This window comes from Argentina anserina, chromosome 3 (genome assembly GCF_933775445.1).
Source record: "Argentina anserina chromosome 3, drPotAnse1.1, whole genome shotgun sequence".
Taxonomy (NCBI): domain Eukaryota; kingdom Viridiplantae; phylum Streptophyta; class Magnoliopsida; order Rosales; family Rosaceae; genus Argentina; species Argentina anserina.
In genome coordinates this window covers 441,966-467,906 of record NC_065874.1, presented here as the reverse complement: position 1 = coordinate 467,906, position 25,941 = coordinate 441,966, and the positions used below count along the sequence as shown (strand labels likewise).

General features: G+C 39.1%; 7 protein-coding genes across 8 annotated transcripts; 3 read left to right on the top strand and 4 right to left on the bottom strand.

Moving 5' to 3' along the window:
* Positions 1 to 3,289: 3,289 nt before the first annotated feature.
* On the top strand, positions 3,290 to 4,380 carry LOC126787242 (mavicyanin-like). The gene is made up of 2 exons (XM_050513157.1): positions 3,290 to 3,610; positions 3,864 to 4,380. Exons 1-2 carry the CDS (start codon positions 3,436 to 3,438, stop codon positions 4,235 to 4,237), a joined length of 549 nt encoding a protein of 182 aa, XP_050369114.1. The 5' UTR covers positions 3,290 to 3,435; the 3' UTR covers positions 4,238 to 4,380.
* A 152-nt stretch (positions 4,381 to 4,532) lies between these two features.
* Positions 4,533 to 9,650, bottom strand: LOC126787240 (transcription initiation factor IIF subunit alpha). 2 transcript variants are annotated; one of them, XM_050513155.1, is made up of 9 exons: positions 9,287 to 9,650; positions 8,916 to 9,125; positions 8,171 to 8,316; positions 7,608 to 7,960; positions 7,007 to 7,122; positions 5,775 to 5,909; positions 5,380 to 5,601; positions 5,084 to 5,293; positions 4,533 to 4,811 (listed from the first exon to the last, which is right to left on the bottom strand). In XM_050513155.1, the coding sequence occupies exons 1-9, from the start codon at positions 9,455 to 9,457 to the stop codon at positions 4,722 to 4,724; spliced, it is 1,653 nt and encodes a 550-aa protein (XP_050369112.1). In that variant the 5' UTR covers positions 9,458 to 9,650; the 3' UTR covers positions 4,533 to 4,721. The 2 variants fall into 2 exon arrangements, with proteins under 2 accessions (XP_050369112.1, XP_050369113.1); XM_050513156.1 differs by having other exon boundaries at positions 5,775 to 5,789.
* Positions 9,651 to 12,671: 3,021 nt separating this feature from the next.
* LOC126786413 (fumarylacetoacetase) lies at positions 12,672 to 15,850 on the top strand. Its single transcript, XM_050512235.1, has 14 exons — positions 12,672 to 12,963; positions 13,047 to 13,125; positions 13,214 to 13,272; positions 13,382 to 13,506; positions 13,594 to 13,668; positions 13,937 to 14,012; positions 14,100 to 14,199; positions 14,283 to 14,342; positions 14,470 to 14,540; positions 14,653 to 14,715; positions 14,859 to 14,923; positions 15,132 to 15,228; positions 15,312 to 15,437; positions 15,560 to 15,850. Exons 1-14 carry the CDS (start codon positions 12,760 to 12,762, stop codon positions 15,617 to 15,619), a joined length of 1,260 nt encoding a protein of 419 aa, XP_050368192.1. The 5' UTR covers positions 12,672 to 12,759; the 3' UTR covers positions 15,620 to 15,850.
* Positions 15,851 to 15,933: 83 nt separating this feature from the next.
* LOC126786414 (BAG family molecular chaperone regulator 5, mitochondrial) lies at positions 15,934 to 16,882 on the top strand. Its single transcript, XM_050512236.1, has one exon. It carries the CDS (start codon positions 16,069 to 16,071, stop codon positions 16,708 to 16,710), a length of 642 nt encoding a protein of 213 aa, XP_050368193.1. The 5' UTR covers positions 15,934 to 16,068; the 3' UTR covers positions 16,711 to 16,882.
* A 45-nt stretch (positions 16,883 to 16,927) lies between these two features.
* On the bottom strand, positions 16,928 to 17,522 carry LOC126786415 (uncharacterized). Its single transcript, XM_050512237.1, has one exon. The coding sequence runs from the start codon at positions 17,417 to 17,419 to the stop codon at positions 16,943 to 16,945; it is 477 nt and encodes a 158-aa protein (XP_050368194.1). The 5' UTR covers positions 17,420 to 17,522; the 3' UTR covers positions 16,928 to 16,942.
* Positions 17,523 to 17,661: 139 nt separating this feature from the next.
* LOC126786417 (V-type proton ATPase subunit e1-like) lies at positions 17,662 to 19,353 on the bottom strand. The gene is made up of 4 exons (XM_050512238.1): positions 19,237 to 19,353; positions 18,940 to 19,091; positions 18,068 to 18,115; positions 17,662 to 17,947 (listed from the first exon to the last, which is right to left on the bottom strand). The coding sequence occupies exons 2-4, from the start codon at positions 19,035 to 19,037 to the stop codon at positions 17,881 to 17,883; spliced, it is 213 nt and encodes a 70-aa protein (XP_050368195.1). The 5' UTR covers positions 19,038 to 19,091; positions 19,237 to 19,353; the 3' UTR covers positions 17,662 to 17,880.
* Positions 19,354 to 20,203: 850 nt separating this feature from the next.
* On the bottom strand, positions 20,204 to 21,417 carry LOC126788437 (acyl-CoA--sterol O-acyltransferase 1-like). Its single transcript, XM_050514430.1, has one exon. The coding sequence runs from the start codon at positions 21,357 to 21,359 to the stop codon at positions 20,298 to 20,300; it is 1,062 nt and encodes a 353-aa protein (XP_050370387.1). The 5' UTR covers positions 21,360 to 21,417; the 3' UTR covers positions 20,204 to 20,297.
* Between the last annotated feature and the right edge of the window lie 4,524 nt (positions 21,418 to 25,941).

Here is a 25,941-nt window from a genome sequence, read left to right as displayed (position 1 = left end):
TAGAGTTGGCAACGTTCCCAACCGTTCAACAATGTAGCTCAAAGTTGATTACAGACCATGCATTACAGCTTTAATCAATAAATTTACATTAACATAGGTTCGAATTCCTTTCTTATAAGAACAAGACTAGAAGAATATATGAACGGTAGTTACCACGATAATTGCTTGCCAACAAGAAAAAAAGAAGACAACATAGGAACGGGAGGCTGAGATAACATATTATTATTCTTTCATTTTGGATGAATATAGTAGAGAGAACAGACTTCTCTCTGTTAATTCGACCTCAAACTAAGTGAATATATCTCTTCTGGTTCTCTACGTGCGTGGATATGTGACGACAAACATGATTCCATTCGAGCACCTGAGCTCCTCCTAACGAGGAATATTGCAGATAAGCCAAGTTGTCTTACGTTTGTGTTGGCATGCATTTCTTTAACAGACACCTTTGGTTCCATCACCAATTTTTGTCACAGTATAAGCTCCAACTTGTAATTGGGGAAGCATGGTTCTTAGTAAGATGAAGGGTAAGCCAAGGTAGACCTACCGTGCTTGTTTGTTTCACAAGAACAGTGCATGCATTATAATATGGCAAGGGATTAATTGAGGAACGTACTTACACATGAAGATGATGATATGGATAAATTGAGCTCCACTCAATTGTCAAAACCTAAGCCTTCATTGTGATCCTGAACAACATCCTTTCTCTAGGCATCTCCGTCTCAAAAACCCGTTTAAAATCCCCCCACAAACAATATATAGTTCAAGCCATTTTCTCGTCATGGATTTTCCATTGATCATTGGTTGAACTTTCAATCTTTCATCTTGTACGAATGTACATTACGTCTTACGCGTCCTGATGGATTCGTTTAGGAAGATTATCAAAATGGGAGCTAACCCAAGCACATTCAAGCGCTCATCTTCCGCGCGATGCTGTACTTGTAATTCTTCAAGTACAGGAGCGTCCCTCATGGAGTTGCTGAAACCGGGGTGCCTAAGATCAGAGAAGAGTGTAAGAAAGAGGCCCTTGACGCCAGACAAGAAGAAAACGAATGCTAATAGTACCAGTAATACCATAAAAGAAAACATTTCAGGGGAGAGCAGCTTCACTAGCCTAGGAGAATGGCTCATATCCTCTCCAGGTTCAAAGCCAGGCAGCATGAATGGAGGTGAATTGTATGTGTTGAGATCTCACTACTCATCTAGAAGGGTGCACCCTTCTTCTTCATCAAAACAGCCTCATACTCGTGATGATGCAGCTCTAGGTTCTAAAGCAAGAGACAGTTTCTCCGTAAACAGAAGTGTGAAAAATGAGGGCGACAACAATCCAGATGCAAACTTGGATAAATTGAGTTCATCACTAAGCAGAAACCAAAGTGGCAATAAGTCGAAGAAAAAGGTGAGCTTTAGGTTACCCGAGGAAGCTGATGTTGTTATATTTTACCCTTCAGAGGAGATGTTCATCGATAGTGAGGAAGACTACACATAAAGTTTAACACGATTTCGAGATGCCATGCATCGTCATCCTTGCTTCATACCTAATATATACAGGTAGTTTGATTTTCGGCCTTGCTGCCCTTTCAGATTTTGTTCTGAATTTCAGTTTCTTGCAATGTACAAGATCTAGAAACTTCCTGTTTGGCTTCATCAGAAAGCTGGCGTGATGTTGATGGCTAAAATAATTGAAGATCATCACAACAGGCATGTAGCTAATGCTGCTACTTGTTTGCAAAGTCGGCAAAGTGAAATTTCTTTTTGGTTTCCCTAATTTTTTTCTCACTATATACGGAGAAAAAAAATCAGTGTAGAAAATCGTACTCCATTGTGTCTCTGTAGTATGATGATCTGATACCCTTATTTTTGTCAATTTAATTTGTGTTTTATATTCTCCTTAAAATATAAATATCCATAACCAAGCAAAACATATAAAATGACTCGCTGAAAACTCAACCAGACTTGGGCACAGTCATAATTTGGCTTTATATTCCTACTCATGCACAAATCCACTCCATTAATCTATGTGCTCCATCAACATCAATTTCAGCTTCGAAGTACATGGTTCGAATCGATTCGATAACCTCCTCTCTTAATGTGAAATTAAGGAAATTAGGATAGATGGTGCTGTGCACATGCTAGAGCAGGTGAGGAGATAAGAGACATAACGTTGTACATAAATGGTGGTAAGAAACTTAAAACGTACCACAAGAGTTACGTGTCCTAGGATTCTAATCGACAGTACGTACATAGATCTTCCTTTTCCTAATATCAAAACGAACAGCTTTGATAGATTATTATGAGAGTCATTACCATAGTTTAATTCACCTGATCGATACTTGCAGTCGAGATTGCTCCTAATTAGGCATGATTGCATGAAAAGTAACACAAGGTTTGTGTATATATACTTAATGAAAACACTCTCACCCCATGAGCTCGTCTTTACTTCTCTTTCATGTTGAGACAGCCAGGTCTCCTGCGGACCACAACTTCAAGATATAATGTGATCCAAACGATTGTAGATCTCCGATCGATGGCTGGCTGTCTATATTTGTATGTCATTATACTCAAAATACTTATTGGCTACCTAATTAAAAGAAGATCTGCAGCTACCGTTCTAATTTGAAAGTCTACATTTTATATTTTGATTCAAGTACGTCGTTTACTGGTTTGGTATTAACAAGTTTTCTTCGACACAATAAGCAAGGAAGAGTTGAGATTCGAACTATCCAATATCCCAAGTGGGACGTTCAAGACAAAAAAGCAGAGTTGGCTAGTATTGAAATTTCGAACAATGAATCATGAGATTAGTTCATTATATAATGTTATACGATCTGCAAACAATATATGATTAATCTTACATATCCTGCTCAAAATAATAGCTTCATCATCATCAGTAATTTAGTGGAAGAAACTCAGAAGATAAAAGCAAGACATGATTTGTTCATCTGATAACATGGCACGATTCGAGCCCTGTTCCCCTGGTCAGCAGTTGAGCACCAGGTGACGCTCAACTGCCGTCCGATCTGGTCAAACAGTGACAGAGAGGTCAGATCGGATGGCAGTTGAGCGTGCTCATCAGGAGTGGGCACGATTCACGCAAGGATTATTTGCTCTTGAGCTGGGAGTCTGGGACGTGTTATGCTGTAAGATGGGTTGCTAACTTGCTATTATTGCCTTATTGGTACCCTAGCCCTAAGGGTGTTTCGGTGAAAGAAGTACGTGAAAATGGAAAGCGGCAACTACCCACCAGTCTTGGAGGTAGCTTTAGGTTAATGAATCGGAAGTTGCTTAGAAACTGGAAACTATATAATAGTGCAAGAGAAGTGAGCTACAAACCGAAAAAGAGGCGCCTTTGCTTCTCTCTTACTTTATCACTCTCTTTCCCAGGCCAGTGCTACATTATCTCTTTGGTTTTCCTTGTTTTGACTATTGTGAGTATCAATGGCTGGATTGAAGGTGGTGTTTGTTGTCTTGGCCATCAGTTTCAGCCTTGGAGGGAACTGGGTCGGAGCTCAAGTCCACCATGTCGTCGGAGGAGATCGTGGCTGGGATCCGGCTAACTCCGATCTTACTTCTTGGTCCTCCGGCAAAAGCTTTATGGTCGGAGACACAATCTGTGAGTGAGCTCACTCTATCTCTCAAAGCTTAAATATATCGTGTGCTTAATCTGCTGCTTTTAGTCAAGTTTATGAAAGAACCCGATCCAAGTAGAGAAGTTCCTAAATTTTGCCTCATTGGTCAGTTATTGAACTTTGAAATGAGTAATGTATGTTAATATCTGAGGTTAGAAGCATAAAAAAATGTGCAACACATATGGAATGTGTGTGATCTTCAATCTTATAATCTTGTTGGGAAATTGTGAATGGCAGGGTTTGCATACTCTGCAGCGCATGGATCCATAGCTGAAGTGAAAAGTAAGGAGGAGTTTGATTCTTGTGATGTAAGCAATCCGATCAGAATGTTCACAGATGGGTTGGATAGCACCCCAATGGACAAGGAAGGAGTACGCTACTTCACAAGCAGTAACCCTGAGAGCTGCAAGAATGGCCTCAAGTTGCACGTTCAGGTGGTTCCTCATCAGGATCCTTCTCAAACTGTAATGCCGATAGTGGCGACATCCGAGATCTCTGCATTGGCTGCAGCTGAAGCGCCAACAACTCCTTCCGGTTCCAGTCATCTTAGAGCAAGTACCATTTTGTTGTCATTTGGGTTTGCCTTGCTATGTTGTGTAATGGGAGTCTAGAGTGAAACAGCTAGTTTTTGCTGTAGAAGAAGGGACTAGTTCTTCTAGATAAGAAAGAGAAAGATGGTCAAGTTGTTATCTTCCCAAGTTGTGTAATATTTTGTTGATCTCAAGGACTACTATGAACTTTGCATTTGCTGAAACACGGATCTTATACAGTACTTAAATCAAGTCCTCTCGCAGCTAAAATGGATCCTTGTATCCCATCCACTACATGGAAAACTTACTACATGCTTAACTATAATGGCCACTGAATTCCTGCTCATACATGTACTCCAAATTGAGAGAGAAAAGAGAAAACACAAATCTACGACAGTAGAGTCTCCTTTGGTGATATAGCAAATTCAGTGTCGAACCAGGACCAGATCATTGTCCAGGGGGAAATTAACCATTACAATACACCTATCAGGATTACAAGTTTATAGAGGTCAATTCTAGTTATCTTTTAAAATATTATGCTACTTTCACTATCAACAGGTTTCAATTACTTCTCCCTCAAAACAACATAGCTGATTCCGTTGTTCTTCTGTATCCTAGACATTTTCCTCAGGATTGCTGCAAAAGCATCCTTCTCCTGCAGAAAGTATGAACAAAAGTAAGGCATCTCTTCAATATATCTTCCATAGTTAATGAGATTGACTATATGGACTGCATCCACCACATCACACCAATAAATACTACTCATATGGTAACTGTTCTAAAATAAATCAAATGAATTAAGATCCCATGGAGTTGTTTTAGTTTAGATATGGCATCCATGTTGTTTCCAGTGTGTTACAGGGAGAAGGCAAGTGCTGGCAACTGAGTTGAACAGCAGTAAAATACAGAGTAAACAAATAGCCGTACCTCTTTTGTTTTGAGTCGTCCAGGAAAGTTATTAACAAGATCGCGTGTGGTGATGGGCGACTTTTGCATCAAAACTGCCCTAATTTCTTCCTCAGTTACGGGACCTGTAGGACCACCAGATGGTGTCGAACTTGTTTTCGAGGATGCAGTAGTACCTTTTGCAGGCACACTACTTTCAGAGGCAGGCTCCTCTTTGACTGATTTTTGCTCCTGTAATTTGAATCAATAATAATGAATACCACTATTCGAGAGAACATATAGTTTAAAGACGAAGATGAAAGTAAAGATATACATACATTTTCAGTCTTCACCTTCTTGGCAGGTGCACTGTTGGATGCTTTAGCATCATCACCATTCGACTTTCTCTTTCCCTTGGCCGACTTGGAAGCAGATGGGTTTGCTTTAGCAGCAGATCCAGAAGTCCCTGGTTTAACAGGACTGTTGTCAACTGGTTCCGGTTTGGGTGCATCCTTCTGCTTTGGAGCCACCACTGGGGGCAAGGCAATATCATCATCCATCTATAAACCGTATAAAATGGCTGATTAGTGGGGATAGGGCTCGGATGTAACTTCACATTGCAGAGAAGATCATCAACAGTAAATGCATACAACATATAGGTGTATATCAACAAAGTACCACAAGCTTTAAATCAGCAATGCACTAGAATAGGCAACTCAAGTATAAAACCTACATCATCGTCGTCATCGTCGTCATCATCAGCATCTGACTCATTCAGGCCAGCACTTCGCCCAAGTAGCTTTTTCAACTCTTTTCCTGATTTGCTCAGCCCACCCTCCTCTTCATTAGCGTCATCATCATCGTCATCCTGCAAAATAAGAAATCATGCACACACTGCCATCACAAAGTTTTACAATGAGCTAGAACTAGGAAAACACTTTGCAATTTGCACCCTGGATAGATATAAAACACAAGTGTAGCACTATGAACATAGCGGAAACTTATCACAGAAATTAGAAAGCATTATAACACATACAAATGAACCTCAGTACTGCCCTATAAACTAGAATAAAATCAATAAATGCCTGTCCCAAAATGATCATCCAATATAATGATAGGTCCCTTCATTATCTTGCTGCTAATATGTTCCACGGCATACTTTTCAAAATTGAAAGAAGTTATAATAAATCTGAAGCTAAACCATCAAGCATTAGGTTTTATATACAGATACAATTGTTACAAACCAAACGCTTCTCAACATATACAAATGAACCTCAGTTTGACAGCCTTTTTAACATGAACTGACGCAAGGATACTAGAATAAAAACAAAAAAAAGCCTGTCCCAAAATGACCGTCCATGATAATGACAGGTCCCTTCATTATCTTGCTACTAATATGTTCCACGGCATACTTTTCAAAGACGAAAGAAAATTTATGATAAATCTGAAGCTAAATCATCAAGCATTAGGTTTTCTTGATCAGGGTTTATATACAGATACAATTGTTATAAACCAAATGCTTCTCCACACCCCTCTCCCCAAATCCCCGTGATTATGGCTTCTCTAACCTCAGAGCCCAACAAGTATAAAAGCGGAGTAACAATTTTTGTGTGGTATATTACATCCTGTCTGTTACTTGTCTGTGAATTTTTTCCAGAGATAATTTCCTTTTGCAAGTCTCTTCACTCACTCTAATAATCTAGAAGATTAACAGAGCCAAGAGAGCTTAGAAAACTAAGATGCTAAAATACTTGTAACAGCTCCACAATCAGTTCAACACCTTAAGAACAAACATATGTGCATATCTCGATAACTTACTATTTGGTCATATAACCAGAGACAAGTGGAGAACACAAGGAATATATCCAAAACGAAAGAAACTGAAACCAGATACCCCAAGAAGACAAAATAGATACCAAAATAAGAACCATAATTAACAGGATACAGAACATGTGTGCAGCGAACCTGCTTAATTTCTGGAGGAGCTGGTACTTCAGGTTCGAATTCTTCTCTCTCCTCAGGATTGATACCAACAGCTTCGTCATCATCAGTGAATATCTCTTCGTGCTCCCAATCATCACCTACAACAGATGGAACAGTATAAGAAAGGAGTTCGAAAATGTTTGAACAGAACGTGCATAAAATACAGTAAACATTTCCAGATGTAATTATAATATATTATACAAGACTGATATTAGTTAGCCCAATCACTATCTGGTCAAGCTGTTTGCGTATTACCACCACCTTTCAAGGCTCCTAGGTGAGCATTTATGCCTTATACATAATATGATAGAGCATTAAAATATGGAAACTGAAAGTATTAAATACATGAAGTAATCTATTGCTCTACTGAAAGAGATATATAATGGCCCTTGGCATTTTTCACAAGGCACATAATAGATTCTGGAGAGGGGTTAAAGGGCAAGCCCTCGCTATGCTTAAATGGATCATATCTGCCCTCTGACCTAATATTAGCAAAAGAAACCTGATCATAGTCCAGATAGCTGATTAATGACCATGAACGTAGGAACATAAACATAACCACAAAACAAGTACATATGCTTACCCTTCTCACTGCTATCATCATCTAGGTCATCATCATCATTTCCACCTTCATCTTCCTCATCATCACCGCCTTTTTTGTTGAGACCAAGCCTATTTTTCCTTGCTGTCTCTTCTTCCTCATCCTCCTCCCCTTTATCAGAGAAATTTCCCTCATCATCATCACCAGTCATTTTATTCCGTCCCTTTACACTAGCCACACCGGGTTCCTTCTCACCAAGTGGACCCGGTCCATTAGTTCCAGATTTCATCATCCATCTTTCATATCCATCTTGAGTCTTTTTCCTATTGTTCATCTTCTCCTCTGCTTCTTCTAGAGTAAGTTGTTTATATTGTGCAACCTTGTTAAAGTTGAACCTGTAAGACATTATGCAAACAACCATTGTTGATGAGTAAATAGAAACCAATCACATCCGTAACAGAGAACTGTGGAAAGCTTTTTCTCCATACAGAATAATAAGAAAAGGAGATTTAAAAATCTTAAACCGCCTCTAAGTGAAGACTGAAGAATACATGTGTGTGCAATAGATTGAAAACAACTCTAACAGACATTAGGCCACCACATACCAAGAACCAGCGGGGATAGCAGAAAACTCCTTCCCTTGCAACATTAATAGGTAGTAGATTGCTGACTGCGCACCTTCAAGTTGACCATTGTACTGAGACTGGCCTGAATCATCCTCCAAGACCCATGGTTTGTTTTTATGCCTCTCCTATTTAACAAAAAACTGAACGTAAAAATGGCATTGAAACTATAAGAAATCACAAGAACTTCAGCAAACCAGGTAGTCTCCCTATTAAGATAAATTAAGTCATACAAAACCAGTAGACAAGCAACAAATCTGAAAGCAACAACAAAGCAACGCAATGCAACAAACACACACAATGTGGCTGCTTCTAATGCTACAAGCATCACCACTGTCACCATCACCGTAAGTTATCAAGCAAGACAATCTTCAAGTGCCACTCATAAAATACCAAATAGGATAAAAGAGCTTAAAAAATCGCAAAACCTTCAGAGAACAAGGCAGTGATCTCAGCGTCCCTGACTTAAGCTATGATTTCTACTAACTGCTAAGAAATAGAATGCAGATATTATCTAAAGGTAAACAAAACTAGAGTAAAATCTACAAGCCAAACTCAGCAAGCAGCCAAGCAATGCAACTCTGCAATGCAGTAAGAAAACCAAAATGCCGCTATCCTTAGTGTTAGAACCATCATCCTTACAAATCACAGCACCACAATATTCAAATGCAACTTACACAATGCCGGAAACCAAGCAAGTAAATTAGATAAAGCTTAAATTGAATACCCGAGAGGCATCAGTAGGCGGCCGAACATCCTTATATTTCTTCTGGTCCTGACCATCCTTATCCTTACTCCTTCTCGGATCCGAAAGATCCTTCCTAAGAGTCCATTTGTTTTCAGCACTCTTCTTCTTCGAAAAATTGGGCAGCCCTGTCACAAACCTACCAATGAAGTAGTTCTTCTCACTGGCAGTGCTTGCCCTAACATTATACTCCTACCAAAATCACAACAAAACAATCACATTACAAGCCTTTCGCCTCCGAAAATCGAAAACAGTAAACTCTAAACCTAAACCTTATGCTCTGATATTCGAAATGGAAAATCAATACATGTATATAGAGAAGGAGAGAGAGAGAGAGAGAGAGAGAGACGAACTCGAATCAAGCGAGTGACGACGGCGCCGCAGTCGTAGCATTTGGCTTTGTTCTCGGCCATGGTTTTGCCGCAAGCGCTGCACAGGGTCATGTGCTTACAGTTGCTCCCATACAAATCGGAGGTGGATCCGCAGCCGCCGCACGACGGCTTCAGCAGCAAGTCCGACGACATATTGGAAATTGAGGATTTAGGCGAGAGGCGAAAGAGCTAGGGTTTTATGAAGCGGGGAGCTATAGGGAATTTGGAGAATTCATGTAGAGATTGAGATGGAATGACGGAATTCGGATGGCGTTAAGAGTTTCGTTAGAGGTTTCTTTTTTTGTTTCGATTGAAGATGGATTTTTCCGGCGAAGGAGGCTGTGATTTGCTCTGCGTGTAGAAATGATTCAGATCACGCGCCGAGGTTTATATATAGAGCCATGTGGAATAGTGGATATTATGCTGAAAATTTCCCCTTGTATTTACCTTTAAAAATAATAATTGGTGTATTAAACAATTTAAATAAATAGTATTATGCCCATGATCTACTTATCATCAGTATTAATTAAATTACTTGTCTTGTTTTTTTTAAAACGCTAGTTAAGAGGCTCATCCTCACGGCCGGTTTCATTTAATGAATTATTTTGTTTAAATCTTCGTACACAAATATGAGAATTACACAAGTGTGAGACTTGATTAAGTCGTCAATGAAGCTGATAAATATCTAAATCCTCAAATTAAGAAACCCCTTATAGTTGGAAACTCTAATTTGTTTTTGGGCTCCCACTGAACTTGCCTATAAAACCAAGTCGTTTTAGGGTTTTGATGAGATATTGTTCATAACTCTCTTTCTTCAATTGTATTTCGAAACCCAAAGGGAAAAGCAACTGAAAGCTCAACATTTATCCCATCATCTCGTCTTTCACAAGATGATGGCAACAAAAGAGATGCTAAAACCCAGTGATTCAGATTAAGAACAGATTCGGTGCTTGTGAACAAAAAATTAAATGTTGATATGGTTTTTTAGGTTTTATTTGCATTAACTGGGATCAACGATTTTATAGAGTTCCATGTCCACTCGGTTCACAAATCAAAACAGACTCTCGACTATTCGGATCTCTACAATCTACATGATAATACTCGGATGATCCAGCCAATGTTAAAGACAATCTTGATAATATTCGGATAAAACTCTTAAAGCAATTCAATGAGCTCTCCAATTATCTCCAATTCACATAGAAACTACTACGCACTCAATTTAAGGATTTGGCAAATTACCTGCTATTCGATTTTAAAATCGGAAGGTTTTCCTTCTTCTCGCCGGAAACCGAAGTGGAGAGTGACGCCATGGAGATGGTGACGAAGATATTCCTTAACCGTTTGTTTGACGATCCGGCGGCAGTCTCCGTCGATAGTGCATCCACTTCCGCGTTCGTGCTCAACCAGAAAACAACCTCGTTTATGTTGGCGTAAAATTGTTGTGTGTTGTTTCTTTTATTACACTTGTTTTTGCTTGGTTCTTAGTTGATTATAATTGAGTGATTTGTATCTGCACTTGTGTGTGTGGGTTTGTGAAATAGCTATTGTGTGTGTGTGTGTCTTCTTTGTGACCAATTTGTACAACAGTGGTTTGGTCGATTTGGTTTTCAATTTCATTTTTTGCAGGTTAACTGTCTGAATTGTGGGGGTTCTCATTTGTGATGTGGACTTGATTGCACACATCAGGCTGGCTTGTGAGGAGTTTGTCTAAGCCGGCCGAGTGGCTTTGGTTCAGAAGACCAGAAATGACAAGAATAAACCTTATGCGTGTGGTGAATGTCTCCTTCATCCGGCGTCGTTTCTCACACATGAGGCTCTTTCACAACACAAGGCAGACAAGCATGGTAAGTGATTAATTTCAGAGTGACTTCAGTTGAATTTCACGATCAATATGGTATCGACATAAATGATTGTAACTTTCCTTCAATTGAATTAAACGCTTGTAATGTTTAATCTCTTGTGGTAAATTCAGTTTGATTTTAACCAAATAACATCATCATTTCTGCTACTAGTATTGTAGCGTCGCCACCGCCAGCTGGTGATGGAGCTTTGGTGGATGCATCTATTCTCAAATGGCTGAGAGCCAGGGGAGAGCGATTCACCCAAGCCATGGATTCGTTGATGCACTTCATTGTGTTTTGTGGAGTTGCTTGGACTTTCGGCAAAGCTATGAGTGAGTTTCTCTTTTAATTGAACACATTGTATTGAACTTTGCAGTACATTAATAGTCTAATGTTGCTTCTTTAGGTGCATGCTGCTTTGCATTTCTTCTATACAATATCATGAGACGTTGAGCTTATGCCAGGTGAATTACTCTAGCAAATTAGAATCTATTAGATTTAAGGAGGTTGAAAGATTTTTATGTTATTGTTGTTGCCCGATGTTGTTTTTTTCCTTCATTATGTTAAATCCAACAAGTGTAGGAAGAAACATTTCTTTTACTCTGGCTTTTATGTTACTATTCTCATATCATCCATATTATCTTATTTTAGGAGGTTGAAAGATTTTTATGTTATTGTTGCCCGATGCAGTTTTTTTTCTTCACTCCCACATTCTTTTTTTGGTAAACCGTTTATAATAAGACAAAATATTTATTACGAAAGATTTTTATTAATTGGAATATTATGATGGTTTGTAATCTTTAGAGTATGCAATAGCTGGCAGTGGGAGAACTTTGTGATTACATATTAAAACCATCACAAAACTGCTATTTCATTTATAAAATTATAGTAAATTATTAGAACAATCTCATTCACACGGTCATTAGCTGACCATGGATTCCATGTTTAACTAACATTGGATGTAAATCCAAAAGTCAAAAGTTACACATTGTATTACAATGTAGTGCTGAATCATTTACTTGGCCATTGAACTTTCAACTTAATAACCTTCTAACCAGTATATTGCTATATTATGATATGAATTCTACGAATCATATCATTGCGAACATTCTTCTTACTGGACATGATGTTTCCACTTTCAATTTTCAGGTAAAGTTGTAAAGTTACTGAAATTACAATGCATCTGTCTTAATGTTAACAAATTATGTTGACAATTCATGAAAATGAACTATTTTGTTGACATCATGAAGTCTAGACTCTAGAGCAACCTTGTCTCAAAGAGCATCACTTTGAAAGATTGGTGGCCGTTGCCCGTATCAACCTCATGACTCATAAAACCGGGGACCGATGATCACGTACGTCCAACTACCATACCAAATCACCGGTACCAACTCTGAAAATTACTTTTTCATCCCCAACAAACTCCCAAAATAAAGAAAAAACGATACCAAACCCCTCACGGGTCTTTTGCCCTCCGTAAATTCAACACCTCACTCTCACTCTTCTTCTTCTTCTTCTTCTTCTTCTTCTTCTTCCCTCTCCTCTTCTCTTCTCTCACTGCTTCGTTTATCCCTCGAAGCTTTTTTCAACTTCCAAAACAACGTCGTCTCCGCCATGGCTCTCACTTCCTTCATCGAAGTCGACCCGAGCTCCCACTTTCCAATTCAAAACCTCCCGTTCGGAGTGTTCAAGCCCGAACCTGCGTCACCGGCTCGGCCAGGCGTCGCTATCGGAGATTACGTGGTGGACTTGTCAGCTATCTCCGCCGCCGGTCTCTTCAACGGTCCGATCCTATGCAACTCCGATTGCTTTCATCAGGTGCGTTGGTTCAGTAATCATGATTATTAGCTGATCAGAGATGAATGATCCAGTAATTTGATTGCTCTGTTTTCGATTCTCAGCCTAATCTGAACAAGTTCTTGGCCTTGGGACGACCTGCTTGGAAGGAAGCACGTGCTACACTTCAGAAGCTACTTTCATGTGGGATTTAATCTTTTGGCTTTACTTTGACCTCACTAAGTTGATCATTGAGTTTGATTAAGTTTGATTTGGTTGATTAATGATGCAGCTAATGAGCCAGCAATGCGTGATGACGAAGGTTTGAGGCAGAAATCATTGATTCCAATGGTATGAGGAATTTGTAATCCTGTGAATTACTATGTGTTTATGCAATTTATGCATTTCGGAGTGTTGGATTATAGTTGATTATTTTTTTGGTGTGTTGATGAATGTGTAGAGCAAGGTCGAAATGCTGGTTCCTATGGCGATTGGGGACTATACGGACTTCTTTTCATCGATGCATCACGCGAAGAACTGCGGGACCATGTTTCGTGGTCCTCAGAATGCAATTCCACCAAACTGGTGTGTGTGGGATGTGAGAGTCAGCAAAAATACTTATTACTGTTAGTTTAATTGTTTATTGATTGAAGAGGTTTTATTTGGTGTTAGGTTCCACCTACCAATTGCATATCATGGACGAGCTTCATCGGTTGTTATCTCAGGGACAGACATTACTCGACCCAGGTGAGATGATTCTTTCATCTGTCTCTATTGTTATTTGAGTATGTAGGGTGTTGAAGATTGCTGTCTAGGCGGTAAACTGGTAATAGTTCATTTTTGATGAATTGGTTAAGTTATTTATGAGTTTTGTGCCTATGCTTTTCCTGAAAGATCATGTAGTTGAACCATGATTAGGCTAGACTTCATTCTAGACATGATATATGATTACACTTATGATACTTCTTTTAGTATTTATGTCTTGTATCTTACATTTTGATGTCTTTTATCACAGAGGTCAAGGAGCTCCTAGTGGGAATTCTCCACCATATTTTGGGCCCTCATTGAAACTAGATTTTGAGCTTGAAATGGTTAGCCTTGTGTATTGCATTACTCCTTAATGGTGTAGAACTCATAATTTGAAGTATTCTCATCATTGATTTATCATAATCTCAAAGGCTGCTGTAGTGGGTCCTGGAAATGAATTAGGAAAACCAGTGGATGTGAATAAGGCAGCAGATCACATTTTTGGGCTTGTCTTAATGAATGACTGGAGTGGTATGCTCACTTCACATTTCTTTTGGTTCTTGTCCTTCATGTTTTACAATTTGTTGTATTTGATAAGAATGTGGTTTTCACAGCTAGGGATATCCAGGCATGGGAATATGTACCCCTTGGGCCTTTCCTTGGAAAAAGTTTTGGTAAGCACCCAAAACTATCACGTTCCATTCTTAATTTCCATTGATAAAGATACAGTCTCGCAGCAGAACTATGCTCAGTCCAAAAGATTGCAGGGCTTACTTTTATATGTAAATTTGTGTATATCAGGCACTACAGTATCCCCTTGGATAGTGACGCTTGAAGCTCTGGAACCATTTGCTTGTGATGCTCCCAAACAGGTGTTTCTCATATCTATTTGTTTTGGTTCTTAGCACCCTAACTTTGGTCGTGTGTTGTTACTATGCATTGATGCTGTCTTTCATGGTTCTTATATGATGTTTGGAAGTGCAGGACCCCCATCCATTGCCCTATCTAGCTGAAAAGGTCTCCAAAAATTATGACATAACATTGGAGGTACCCTCCCTGCTTGTTGTAGAGCATGTTAATCGATTATTTTCTATTCCTTCCGGCTTGTGTTTTTTCTTGATCCTCATATTGTAAGTTTTCTATGCTATAATATTGTTGAGATGGTGACCAAACTACCTTTAAACTAGTAGGTTCAAATAAAACCAGCTGGAGAGAAAGACTCATCTGTGGTCACAAAGAGTAACTTCAATCATTTGTAAGGATTTCTTCCCTGTTTATATCCTCAACACTATTTAGTCTTAGACTCTTAGTTGGTTCATCTCGTCTAGAGTAACATTCTTGAGGGTTACCTTTTAAGGGTTCTAATAACACTTAGACTAGAATGCCAAATATTCCGCTGAGGATAAGCTATCCAGACCTTGTTTGTATGTAAATATATGTTAATACCAGCAACTTATCTACAGGTATTGGACATTGACTCAGCAGCTAGCACACCACACTATCAATGGTTGTAACTTAAGGCCTGGAGATCTACTAGGAACTGGGACCATCAGTGGACCTGTATGATTTCAGTTCGATTTCTTACACTATGAATTTCACGAATGAGTTTGATGCTTAAGTAAAGTTCATGTATCTCCCAACAGGAGCCAGAATCGTATGGATGCTTGCTAGAGTTGACATGGAATGGGCAAAAGCAGTTGTCATTAAATGGTGTTACTCGTAAATTCCTTGAAGATGGAGATGAAGTCATCATTACTGGTTTTAGCAAGGTTCTTGACTTTACAATCTAACATATTCTCTTTTAACATATTTTTGTAGCATGATGCAAGCGTCTTTGCATAATATCGTGTTAGTACTAGTTATAAAGATCCAACTATTGTTATCATTGCAGGGTAATGGCTACAATGTCGGGTTCGGAACATGCTCCGGGAAGATTGTTCCACCTCCTTGAGCACCGTCTTCATCTCAATCCATTTTAAACTACATATTCCGCAACAGCAAGATACAAACTTCCTTGGAGCTTCTCCTCATTCAGTGGTTGTTATGTTGCCTAAAAACTGTACTATTTACTTCACTGCATCATGTAATTCCCTTCCCCATTGTTCTGTAGCTCTACTCAAACCTTTGATGACTGCTTATGCTTTCGTAGTGATTTCATAATGGAATCTTAATATCTTCGTAATGATTTCCATTGAGACCATGACCGACACACTCAAATTTGTTGTGAACAGAGCTATAGCTTTTCCAAGTGGGTCCCCTATTTTAACGGACACGCACTATTACCCGCCAAGAACTTTCAAGAATCCTCTTACAGTTTCCCCAGTCTGTTTTTTTTACTTGAAAATCTTTTCAATTCCAAACCCACACACATCACAATCACAATAACACACCACAGCCATTATGAAACCCACTCATCGTCGCAGACTCAGCTTCTCCTCCTCCTCCTCTTCCACAGTCGTCTACGCTCTACGCAATGACCAACCTGCCCCTCCCTCATCCAGCACCCAAGTCCCCGTTCAGTCCTCTGGAACCCCGATTCCGATCACCCTGCATGTCCCGCAGTCCACCGCCGCCGTCAAAATCCAGTCAGCCTACCGGAGCCACCTGATCCGCAACCTCTACAAGACGATCGCGGCGGTCCATTCCGAGGCCGATGAGTTCCGGCGCCTGATACAAAGCCAGGACACCGTCGACGCCGTGAGGAGCAGCGAGCGGGAGAAGCTGAAAGTGAACGAGGCGCTGATGAAGCTGCTACTGAAGCTGGACTCGGTCCCCGGGGTGGACCCCACTGTGAGGGAGGCGAGGAGGAAGGTGAGCCGTAGGATCGTGGGGCTGCAGGAGATTGTGGACGCGATTGTTCAGGTGGACGTGGACGGGTTCTGGGGGAGCAGCAGCGGTGGGTTTGGGAGGGACTACTGGAACGACGTGGTGGCGGAGATGGTGGAGGAGGTGTGTAGGGAGAGAGGAGGTGAGGAAATGGAGAGGTTTTGTGCTGAGCATTTGGGATTTCGTTGCTTGCAGAGGTTTCTAAGTCAGCCGTGATCTTGTGGCTGAGCTGCCACTGCTTCGCCGCCGTGTATACGCTTATAGGGTTATAGCTATATCTATCATGTTTCATTTTTGGTCAATAAAACCTGCTTCATAAGGCTTTTTTCTGATTTTCAACAGCATTATTAACATGCAAATAGATATTAGATTTCACCAGCCAAACATACAAAGATTTTCGACTTCATGATCTAAGAGTGAAACTGTGAAACAAAACTTTGGAGCTCATCTAGAATGACATGCAGCTACACTTGCAGCGAGCCATGCACTTCTTGCAATCAGATGGTTTTGGGGTGCCGCCACCACAGTCACACTTTTTTGTGCAGTTCATTCTTGAGCTGCCTCCCCACAAGCATCGAGCCATGCATCGGAGAATTGGCACGCACGTTGGGCAGCCGAACTTCATCTGATTGACGATACAAGTCCTACATTCACCGCCGTTGGCCGGACAGCTTTGACATCCACAGCCGCTGGCCGGATTAGCCAGGACTTCTCCGAGCGCAGTCTGCCACATAAGAAGCAGCATCAGCGGAAGAACGACAAGAGCACAACGTCTCTTCTTCTCCATGAAGTTCTTCTGTAACAAGTCCTTGAAGAAATGTAGTCTTAGCTTGCTTATATATATTCTTGTCCAATGGAACACACAAAGGTGCGATCCAATTTTCGCTGCTATAGGATTCCTTTCAGCCTCTATGAACCACCTCATTTAGTGCATTGAATGCCATGTCTTGAATTGCACAAAGTTTCAATCTCATCGCGTTCTTCTATGTCTGCTCCTCTAGAATGCACCATTTTATCGGCGACTTCTGCTCAACTAAGGCCAACACGAAGTAATTCAGGGTTGGTCGCTAGAGTTTAGAGAAATCGACACATGACACAGTATTGTACCAAAATGTGTGTATCATTTGACAAAGAAACTGACACTTGAGACAAAATAGAGATGCCTGATTACATACAGAAGAATTTGATTCTTTATTTCATTCATAATGAGTGAGGTACACAGAATGCTCTGTCAACTTGTTCCAAGGATGAAATAAATGCATCAAACAACAGCACTAAGCCACTTAGAATCCAACTATCTTCCAAATTATACATAGACATCCCAAATGGAAAGTCTGAAAGAATGACGAGTGACCTGATCTGCAAGAGCATCGTTGCGTATTCACCTTATTCTCCTTCACTTAGGATTGGAACAATAAGAGGTTTCATTTGCGCGACGTATACAATTGCCCACCTAAAAAGTTTGTAGTGAGAAAGTTAGTAAAACTTACTAGGACTGAAATGCAAGCCAACAAATTTTTCAACCCAAATTTGGAAAAAGAGAGAGGATTAAATTTCTGACAGAAATACATACATCATCCAGCAACACACGACTGCAGTGATAACTAATGTAAGGTGGAGCCTGCAGAAGAACAACATTACATCAGCTGCCAGGCATATGGAAGAAGCCACCAACAGCAGTAAAGTCAAAAACTTTTACACCCTCAATCAGTAAAAGAAAATTTGAATTATAAGCATTAGTTATAGATGTGGAGTTGGCAAGGAAATAGAAGAAACAAGTCCCATTACTCATCCAATCAAAACAACATAATCTACAGATGTTCAGGATCCGAGGTATATAATATACAAAATGTAACAAGTAACAATCATCCACGGATAAACTCAAGCGGATCTCCTCAATGTGTTGTTGAGATGCCCTCATCGAACTTCTAGATGTATAGAAGATGACAATAAAGACTAAACCGAAATCCTGACAACCATCCAGCACCAGAAGTCTCGTAGTACAATGACAATGTCAATTGTATAAAAAGTCATAAACCCTAACTACAGCCATCAGAGCACATTTATCAGAGGATGTAGGATGTTCGACTACCTTGTTTAAGTTTCCTAAGTTACACAATAGAACCACTCAAAATCCATGAGATGCCTAGAGTAAATGCACTCAAGATTACTCTGTGAATTCGCTATAGATTATAGAATTATTGTCCAAGTTTTAAACAACCAGCATCAAAATTTCTTGCGCTTACATAACCAGCATACAGACTATGAATAAACAAAACTCTAATACACTAATTTATCCTAACCAACACTGAAACACACTTATCTTAACAAAATCAATAAACAAAGCTAGAAAGCTAAGATCTTTGGGTTGACATGATAAAGCCCTGTGACAATGAATCAATAAAGAAAGGAAAATAGTTGAACAGAGCAAAAGGTGAGACGTACAAATTAGCAGAAGCGCCTCTGCTGCAGCAGATTCTGACCATGAGCGAAGCAATTATGCCCACCATTGCAAAGATTAGAGTAGTCACCCCGAAACCCATTACGACTTTGACAGATTCTTCAGGCAATTCAATCCAAAACAAGTAGAAGCTGATCTGCAATTTTCATCAATCGTAAAGATCAGAACAACAGGGAATCCAAACAGGGCTGAGTGAGCAAAGATTGTAACTGGGTCATCTTCAATGATTAACAAAATGGAAAGGAGAGGTAGAAATCCAAGAGAGAAAGTAAGGAGGGTACCTCGATCGATTTGGTTGTCTAGATATGAAAGAAGAGCAGCAACTTCTCCTCCCAAGTATTGTTTCGAGTGAAAATAAAATAAAATTAAAAACATTGGGCCGTCACCATGATCATTCGGTGCACACTTTAATTAAAAGCCCAACTAGCCCACTATAATGATTCGAAATATATAAAAAAATTAAATAGTTGAAATTCCACTCCCATGCTTCGCACTTTTAGAGTAAAGGTCAAGTTGGGATTGTTTCACAGTTTCATTATAGAGTACAACATGTTGTGTGCTAGAAAAGTTTGAATTATTGAACTGGATGCACAACATCGTTCATGTAATGATGATTTATGAATTATTTGTGGTGGGTCAAAAAGAGAGGTTGGACTAGCATCAAAATTCCTTGCTTCAAATGTGCTAAATTACGGTAGAAATAATCATGTTAACGCAGGAAGTGATCCTGAAAAACTAGTCGGATTCAGTTTTTCTCCGGATGAGCAATATCATTATAATTGGATTGGCAATGTACGTCGGCGTGCATTATGTCATTAATATGACTCTTTGTCAGATTTAGGATTTCTTTTTATTCACCGTCTTTTAACCTCTTTGGATATTAAAGCGGGCTCAATGCAACTCTTTTACAAAAATTATATTCAAGCTTATAGGTCCGAATTGTATTATAGGATTTCAAATTGTGGTGTTTAACTCTCATATTTTTAGAAAGTGTAACATGATTGTTGATACCTTAGCTATGTAGTCGCACATGAACCTACTTTAATATTTAGTCTCTATGTTTTTTTTTTGCCTGTTAGTTCCCATTTGTAATAAAAAAATCCCTCTAAAAAAAGGACAGCCAAAGGACAAGTATGGTATATAGCTGTCTTTGGTCTTCTATTCAATGATACAAACAACAGTAGCTAGGAAGAACCTGGTCTGAAATATGGTGATGTTGATGCACATATAGTATCTTTAGATCGTGTAGGGCAACCAAAGAGAAGATAAAAAAGTTCTTTTATTGAGACAATTCCTCAGTTAACTAACTATCAACAACACTAATGTAAAATGTAAATTTGATCTATCTACTAACTATGCTTAGGAGGGAGTTAAATTTGAAAAAGTCACCAACATGCTTCATGAACTCAACGAAGGCAATGTACTCCCTATAAGCCATGGCGTCCGCCTGGCACCGCCCCATCAGCGACGGCAAAAACAGCCACAACCCGGTAACCACCACGAACGTCATTGCCAGCGGCCCCGACACGGCTGTCGGCAACCGCCACTTACTCCCCCTAAACGCCTTCTTTACAGTAATCTCAATACACAAACACACACCATGGAGGAGAAAGAAGCACGTGAGCTCCCACGTCGGCTTGGTCCGACCAATGTAATAGAATACAAACTCATGCATCACTGCAGATACCAGAAAGGACGCGAGCACTGCCGGAAGAGGGGCCCACTCTTTCCCGATCAAAGAGCATGAAATGTTCCGGACGGGCTCGTATATGGTGGGGTGAAGGATCCTGTTGACCATGATGTTCCACCTCCTCCCCCAAAAGTCTTGTAGGGAGGTGGCGAGGTAGGGCTCGTCGAACTGTGGCTCGAAGTCGACACCTAAAAAGACTCGAGCGCCGGCGGCCACCAAAGCCAGGACGAGCTCTAAACCGGTGTACAGGTAAATGGCATAGAGAAACATAACGATCTTTGGGTGGATGGACTCCTTGTTGTGGAACACTTGAACCGAAGTGGCGAATATAAGAGCCTTTGTGGCGTAGTTGAGAGTGGACTTCTGCCCCTTCTTTTGTTTCTCGACCTTTTCGGAGTCTGTTCGGAACTTGATGGGGAGACAAGCCAAGGGGATGAAATGAGCGAGGCGCGGGTCAGACGATAAGGGGCCTTTGCCGAAAGCGAAGAGGAGGAGCTTGAAGTTTGCGAGCCAACAGAGAAAGAAGGAGGAGGGGCCGCCGAGGAAGATGGTGGTGAGGTGAAGAGGGAGGTAGAAGAAGAAGAAAACTACCGGAAGTACGAAGAGAAGTCTGGTCTTTCCCGGAGATGTTAGGTTTCCAATGGTACGGCAGTAGGTTAGGGATGCGACGACTAAGGTCCATACCATAAGGAAGTTGGGGATTTCTCCTTCCATTGTTTTTGGTGAGAGATTCTCAGATATAGATTTTGAGGTGAATTAGCGGCTAGGCAGCTGCTGCTCATTTATATGCCTATGATCGATGCTTCTGTTTTTGTTTATTATTTTTCTTCTTTTGTAGTTGTCTCGTATGACCCTTGGAGTCTTGGTCTAAAGAACATGACTAACCAAACTGACGGAGTGTTATTAAATTGCTAGAAATGAATTATTTGTACAAAGTCACGAGCCGTGTAATTATATAAACACTTTAGCACTACAGATATATTCTTGATTAATATATACGGTGGTGTTCGATCTTGATGGCTGGCTTTGGCCGTTATGACTTATATGATTATGTTTTAGACTTCACTAGGTACTCAATTTTGATTCGTAACTTTTACCATTTGTTACTTGCTTTGCTAGCTAGACGTTCACGTTCATGCAAGTGAAAGAAAATTGCGACTGTTCTGTAGAATATGCCAATAGGTATGGAAGCAACAAGAACTCCGGCCAGTAGGACTGAACAAGTGAACATTATTATTCATAATACGAGTTATTTCAATCTAGACTTCTCTCGGTAGTCACTACTCAATTTTGATCGAATACGGAACTTCTATCATTTGTTAATTACTTGCTTTACCAGACGTTCACGCAAGTGAAAGAAACCTGTGACTGTTCTGTCTCTAGATTATGCCAACAGATACGGAAGCAATTAGAACTCCGCCCGGTAGAACTGAACATTGTTACAAAATACAAGTTATTTCATTCAGACATTAAAGCAGAAGAAGACTTCAGATAATCGATCGATCTCTAGGGTGGGAAGTGGGATGCACGAAAGAAATTTAGAAGAAATTAACTTTATTTCATGGAAGCAATGTAAATATAGCACCGGATAGACATCAATATTCTAAGGTAAATTAATGATTCAATGGGGTTTGTTAGAATTCAAGTGGTTGTTTATTTGTTATTCATCTGCCTTTTCACCCAAATTCTCGAAGGTTAGATGCATTGCAGAGATTCAATTCTTCATGACTTAACCTGGTAATAATCGACGAGCCGGTCCAGCCAGCCAAGGCTGCTGGTCAAATTATAATTATTCAATAGGACCACGAACGTATCTCTGGATTGATTAAGTAGTTGAGAAGACTTGTCATTTTGTCAATCAGGTCATATCGATTAATAGTGTCACTACCAATTAAGCAGCATTGTATTTACAATACTGTCATATGAATGATATGATCATGAGCAAAAGGAAAGGGAGTTCTACTAAACTAATACGACGTACGTACATATACTACTACGTAGATGGTTCATAGAAGTATATATTAAGGTCAGTATTCGATTACCAGGCAATTGTTTTGCTAACCAGAAAGTCCAGGATTCCATGTGAGAGCTAGCGCATAGAAGCATGCGCATGTGAGACAAGGGCAGACATGCAAATATGCAGGAATATATATATTCTGTCGCAAAGCTAGGGCCATTTGCTTTCCCCGGAACCTACGGAGAATATGTTCTTCGAAATAAATATACGGGTGATGGAATCCATGTGCGCGTATAAGCGTATTAGTTTTGAGTCTTTTAGTAATGGAACTTTGGAATCTCATGCATCAGACATTTTAAGGCATATAAATTAGCTAAAGCCAGGCAGTTCAAATTCGATCACCATCAAGATTTGTAAACACCTGACAATATTGCTGCGTCTAGGACAATATTAGCGGCAAGCAGTTGAAGGAGAAAACATACTCTGATGTTTTCGAGGACATTTTAACAATGCTATTTATATTTTAATTAAATTTCAACCAAAATAGTTTGAAAATTATTTTGATTAGTTAATTTAGAAATACGTCTACATCAGTTTTACTATATTTTAATTTTATTTGAATTCAAAATATTCATTATGTGCCTAAAAAGTATATAAATTTATCTATAAATTATATATAATTTCATAGGAAGAATATTTTAAATTCAAATATTTTAATTTTGAGTTATCTCCCTAAACAAGTTTGTCGAATGAGATAGTTTAAAGTTAAAGTAAAATTATAATAGAGTCGGATGCTATCACTAATTTTCGTAAAAAACTAAACGTACTTATTAAAATAACTTAAAAATTATAACAGAGAGTATGTTAAAGATACTCTAATAGTCGATTCTAGTTGTATGTGGGGAGAGTATGTATTCCTAATTTCCTATGAGATCACACAAATGAGACAAACCCCAAAATTATTGGATTTGAATAGAAATGTGACTTTACCTGGTGTGACATGTTGGAAGATATCACAGGGGCATTAGATTGGCCATAAAATACATTATCATTTTGTCAAATATCATATGTCTGTCAATCTCGTTCCCTCTCTTAAAAAAAAAGGTATGTCAATCTCGTTAATTAGGGAAGAGTAACACACTTCAATTGAAACGTCATTGTCACAAATCGTATAGAACTACAGACCTATTGACTCAAGAGACGAGAGAACGCGCACACACTCAAATTGAGTCATTTGAAGAATTGGACAGAACATGATCCGTGAAAAAACTGAACACAAAGATATAAAAGTTTTTATGAATTTCTTCTTGGTTAAAAATAAGATTGTAACTTTTTTTTTGGACGAAAATATTGTAACTTTAAGCTATATAAAAGAGAGATGGAGTCATCACCCATACGTCTCATCAAGAGGGAGGCACACAAGAGCCTACCGGTTACTGTGCACCAGTAAGTTTTTGGGTCATACAAAATTACTTATATATAATGTATGTATTATTATAGCAATATCTTGATATATAGTGATAATATTCTACTAATATTTACATTTGGATGAGACAACCCAGCAAAAAATTTGCACTTCACGTGCCTCTACTCACATTTCCTTTATTTTAATAGTTTTGTGATATTAATGGGGACATTTGGTCCTATAATCATAGAAAATTCATTTATTTCCTATTACTAAAAGAATTCCTAATAGTTTTCTATTTTGTGTGATTGTGTCCGATCCAGATGAGACTATGCAAGTTTTATGATCATTATATGTACACATATTTTCTCTAACATTATTGCTTTAAGTGTTCAGTCATTCAAATTATCAGATATGTTGAGGTTTTATAATTACATTGAGAAAACAAACCATGATGTTGAGGGGGAACTGGTTGAACCACCACATAGGCACATACAGATACCGTAGTGGAGTCACAACCCGTCCAGAGAAAACAAAAGAAAAACGTTGTTGAGGGGGAGCCGTCCGGTACAAACAATTCAAATATGCCTTGTTTCGAAGTTGCTAGTGAAAAATATCATTCTGATCCTGGAAAATCGTCCGTTAATTTCAACATATCATCCCTATGTTCAAGATGAAATACGTAGATATTATCTACTAAAGGGTGCTTGTCAACCTGAAGCTCACGCGCTTTCTACCATGTGAATGGGGCAAAAGAATCGAAATTTTGTTAAAAGAGTGGTTTAAACAATTTTCTTGGCTAATACAGTATAAAAGACGATGCAACATATTGTCTACCTTGTTATTTTTTTAAACGAGGTGAAGAAACTTTTGTCACTACTGGATTTAGGAACTAGGGAAAGAAGAACATTATAGCTAATCATGTAGGGGGACTGAATAGCGCCCACAACAAGGCTTAGAGAAATTGTGACGCGTTACAAAATCAAGAGCAACATATTGAAACCATATTGTCAAATCGAACAAGTCAAGACTGACTCGACTATCAAACTCGCTTAAGTGCATCAATTGGTGTTGTTAGAATTCTTTTGAAGCAAGGACTTCCATTTTGTGGGCATGATGAATATGAAAGTTCAAATAATCAAGGAAATTTTCCTGAAATTCTAGAATGATTATGCAATTACAATGAAGATATACAAAAGGTAACATTGAAGAATGCTCCTGAAAATTAGAAGTTAACATCACATGATATTCATAAGGATATTGTAAGTGTTATTTCAATTGAAATTGTTAATAGAATTGCTCATGAACTTGGTGATTTCTTATTTGCTATTCCAATTGATAAATCTCGAGATATGTCCTGCAAGGAACAAATGGCCATTGTATTACGCTATGTGGATGCTGGAAAAGTGATTGAGCGTTTTGTGGGTGTTGAGCATGTTACAAATACCAATGTTGTCACATTGAAGGCATCTATTGATGATTTTTTATGTAGAACTAGATTGAGTACCAAGGATACGAGGTCAAGGATATGATGAAGCAAGTAATATGCGAGGTGAGCGAAATGGTTTAAAAACACTTATTTTGGAAGAAAACAATAATGCTTTTTAGGTGCATTGTTTTGCTCATCAGTTACAATTAACTTTGGTAGTAGTGGCCAAAAATCACACTCTGGTTTCAGATTTCTTCACTTTGGTTTCTAATGTGGTTGGAGCATCAGCTAAAAGATATGATATTCTTCGAGAGAAACATGGTGATAACAAATTATAAGCACTTGAAAACAATGAGATTTCAAGTGGACAAGACTTGAATCAAGAAATTAGTTTGAAGCAAACTATTGACACACGATGGAGCTCACACTATGATACTTTAATCAGCTTGACTAGAATGTTCAAATTTGTGGTAGTTGTACTCAAGGTTGTTAGAGAAGATGTAAC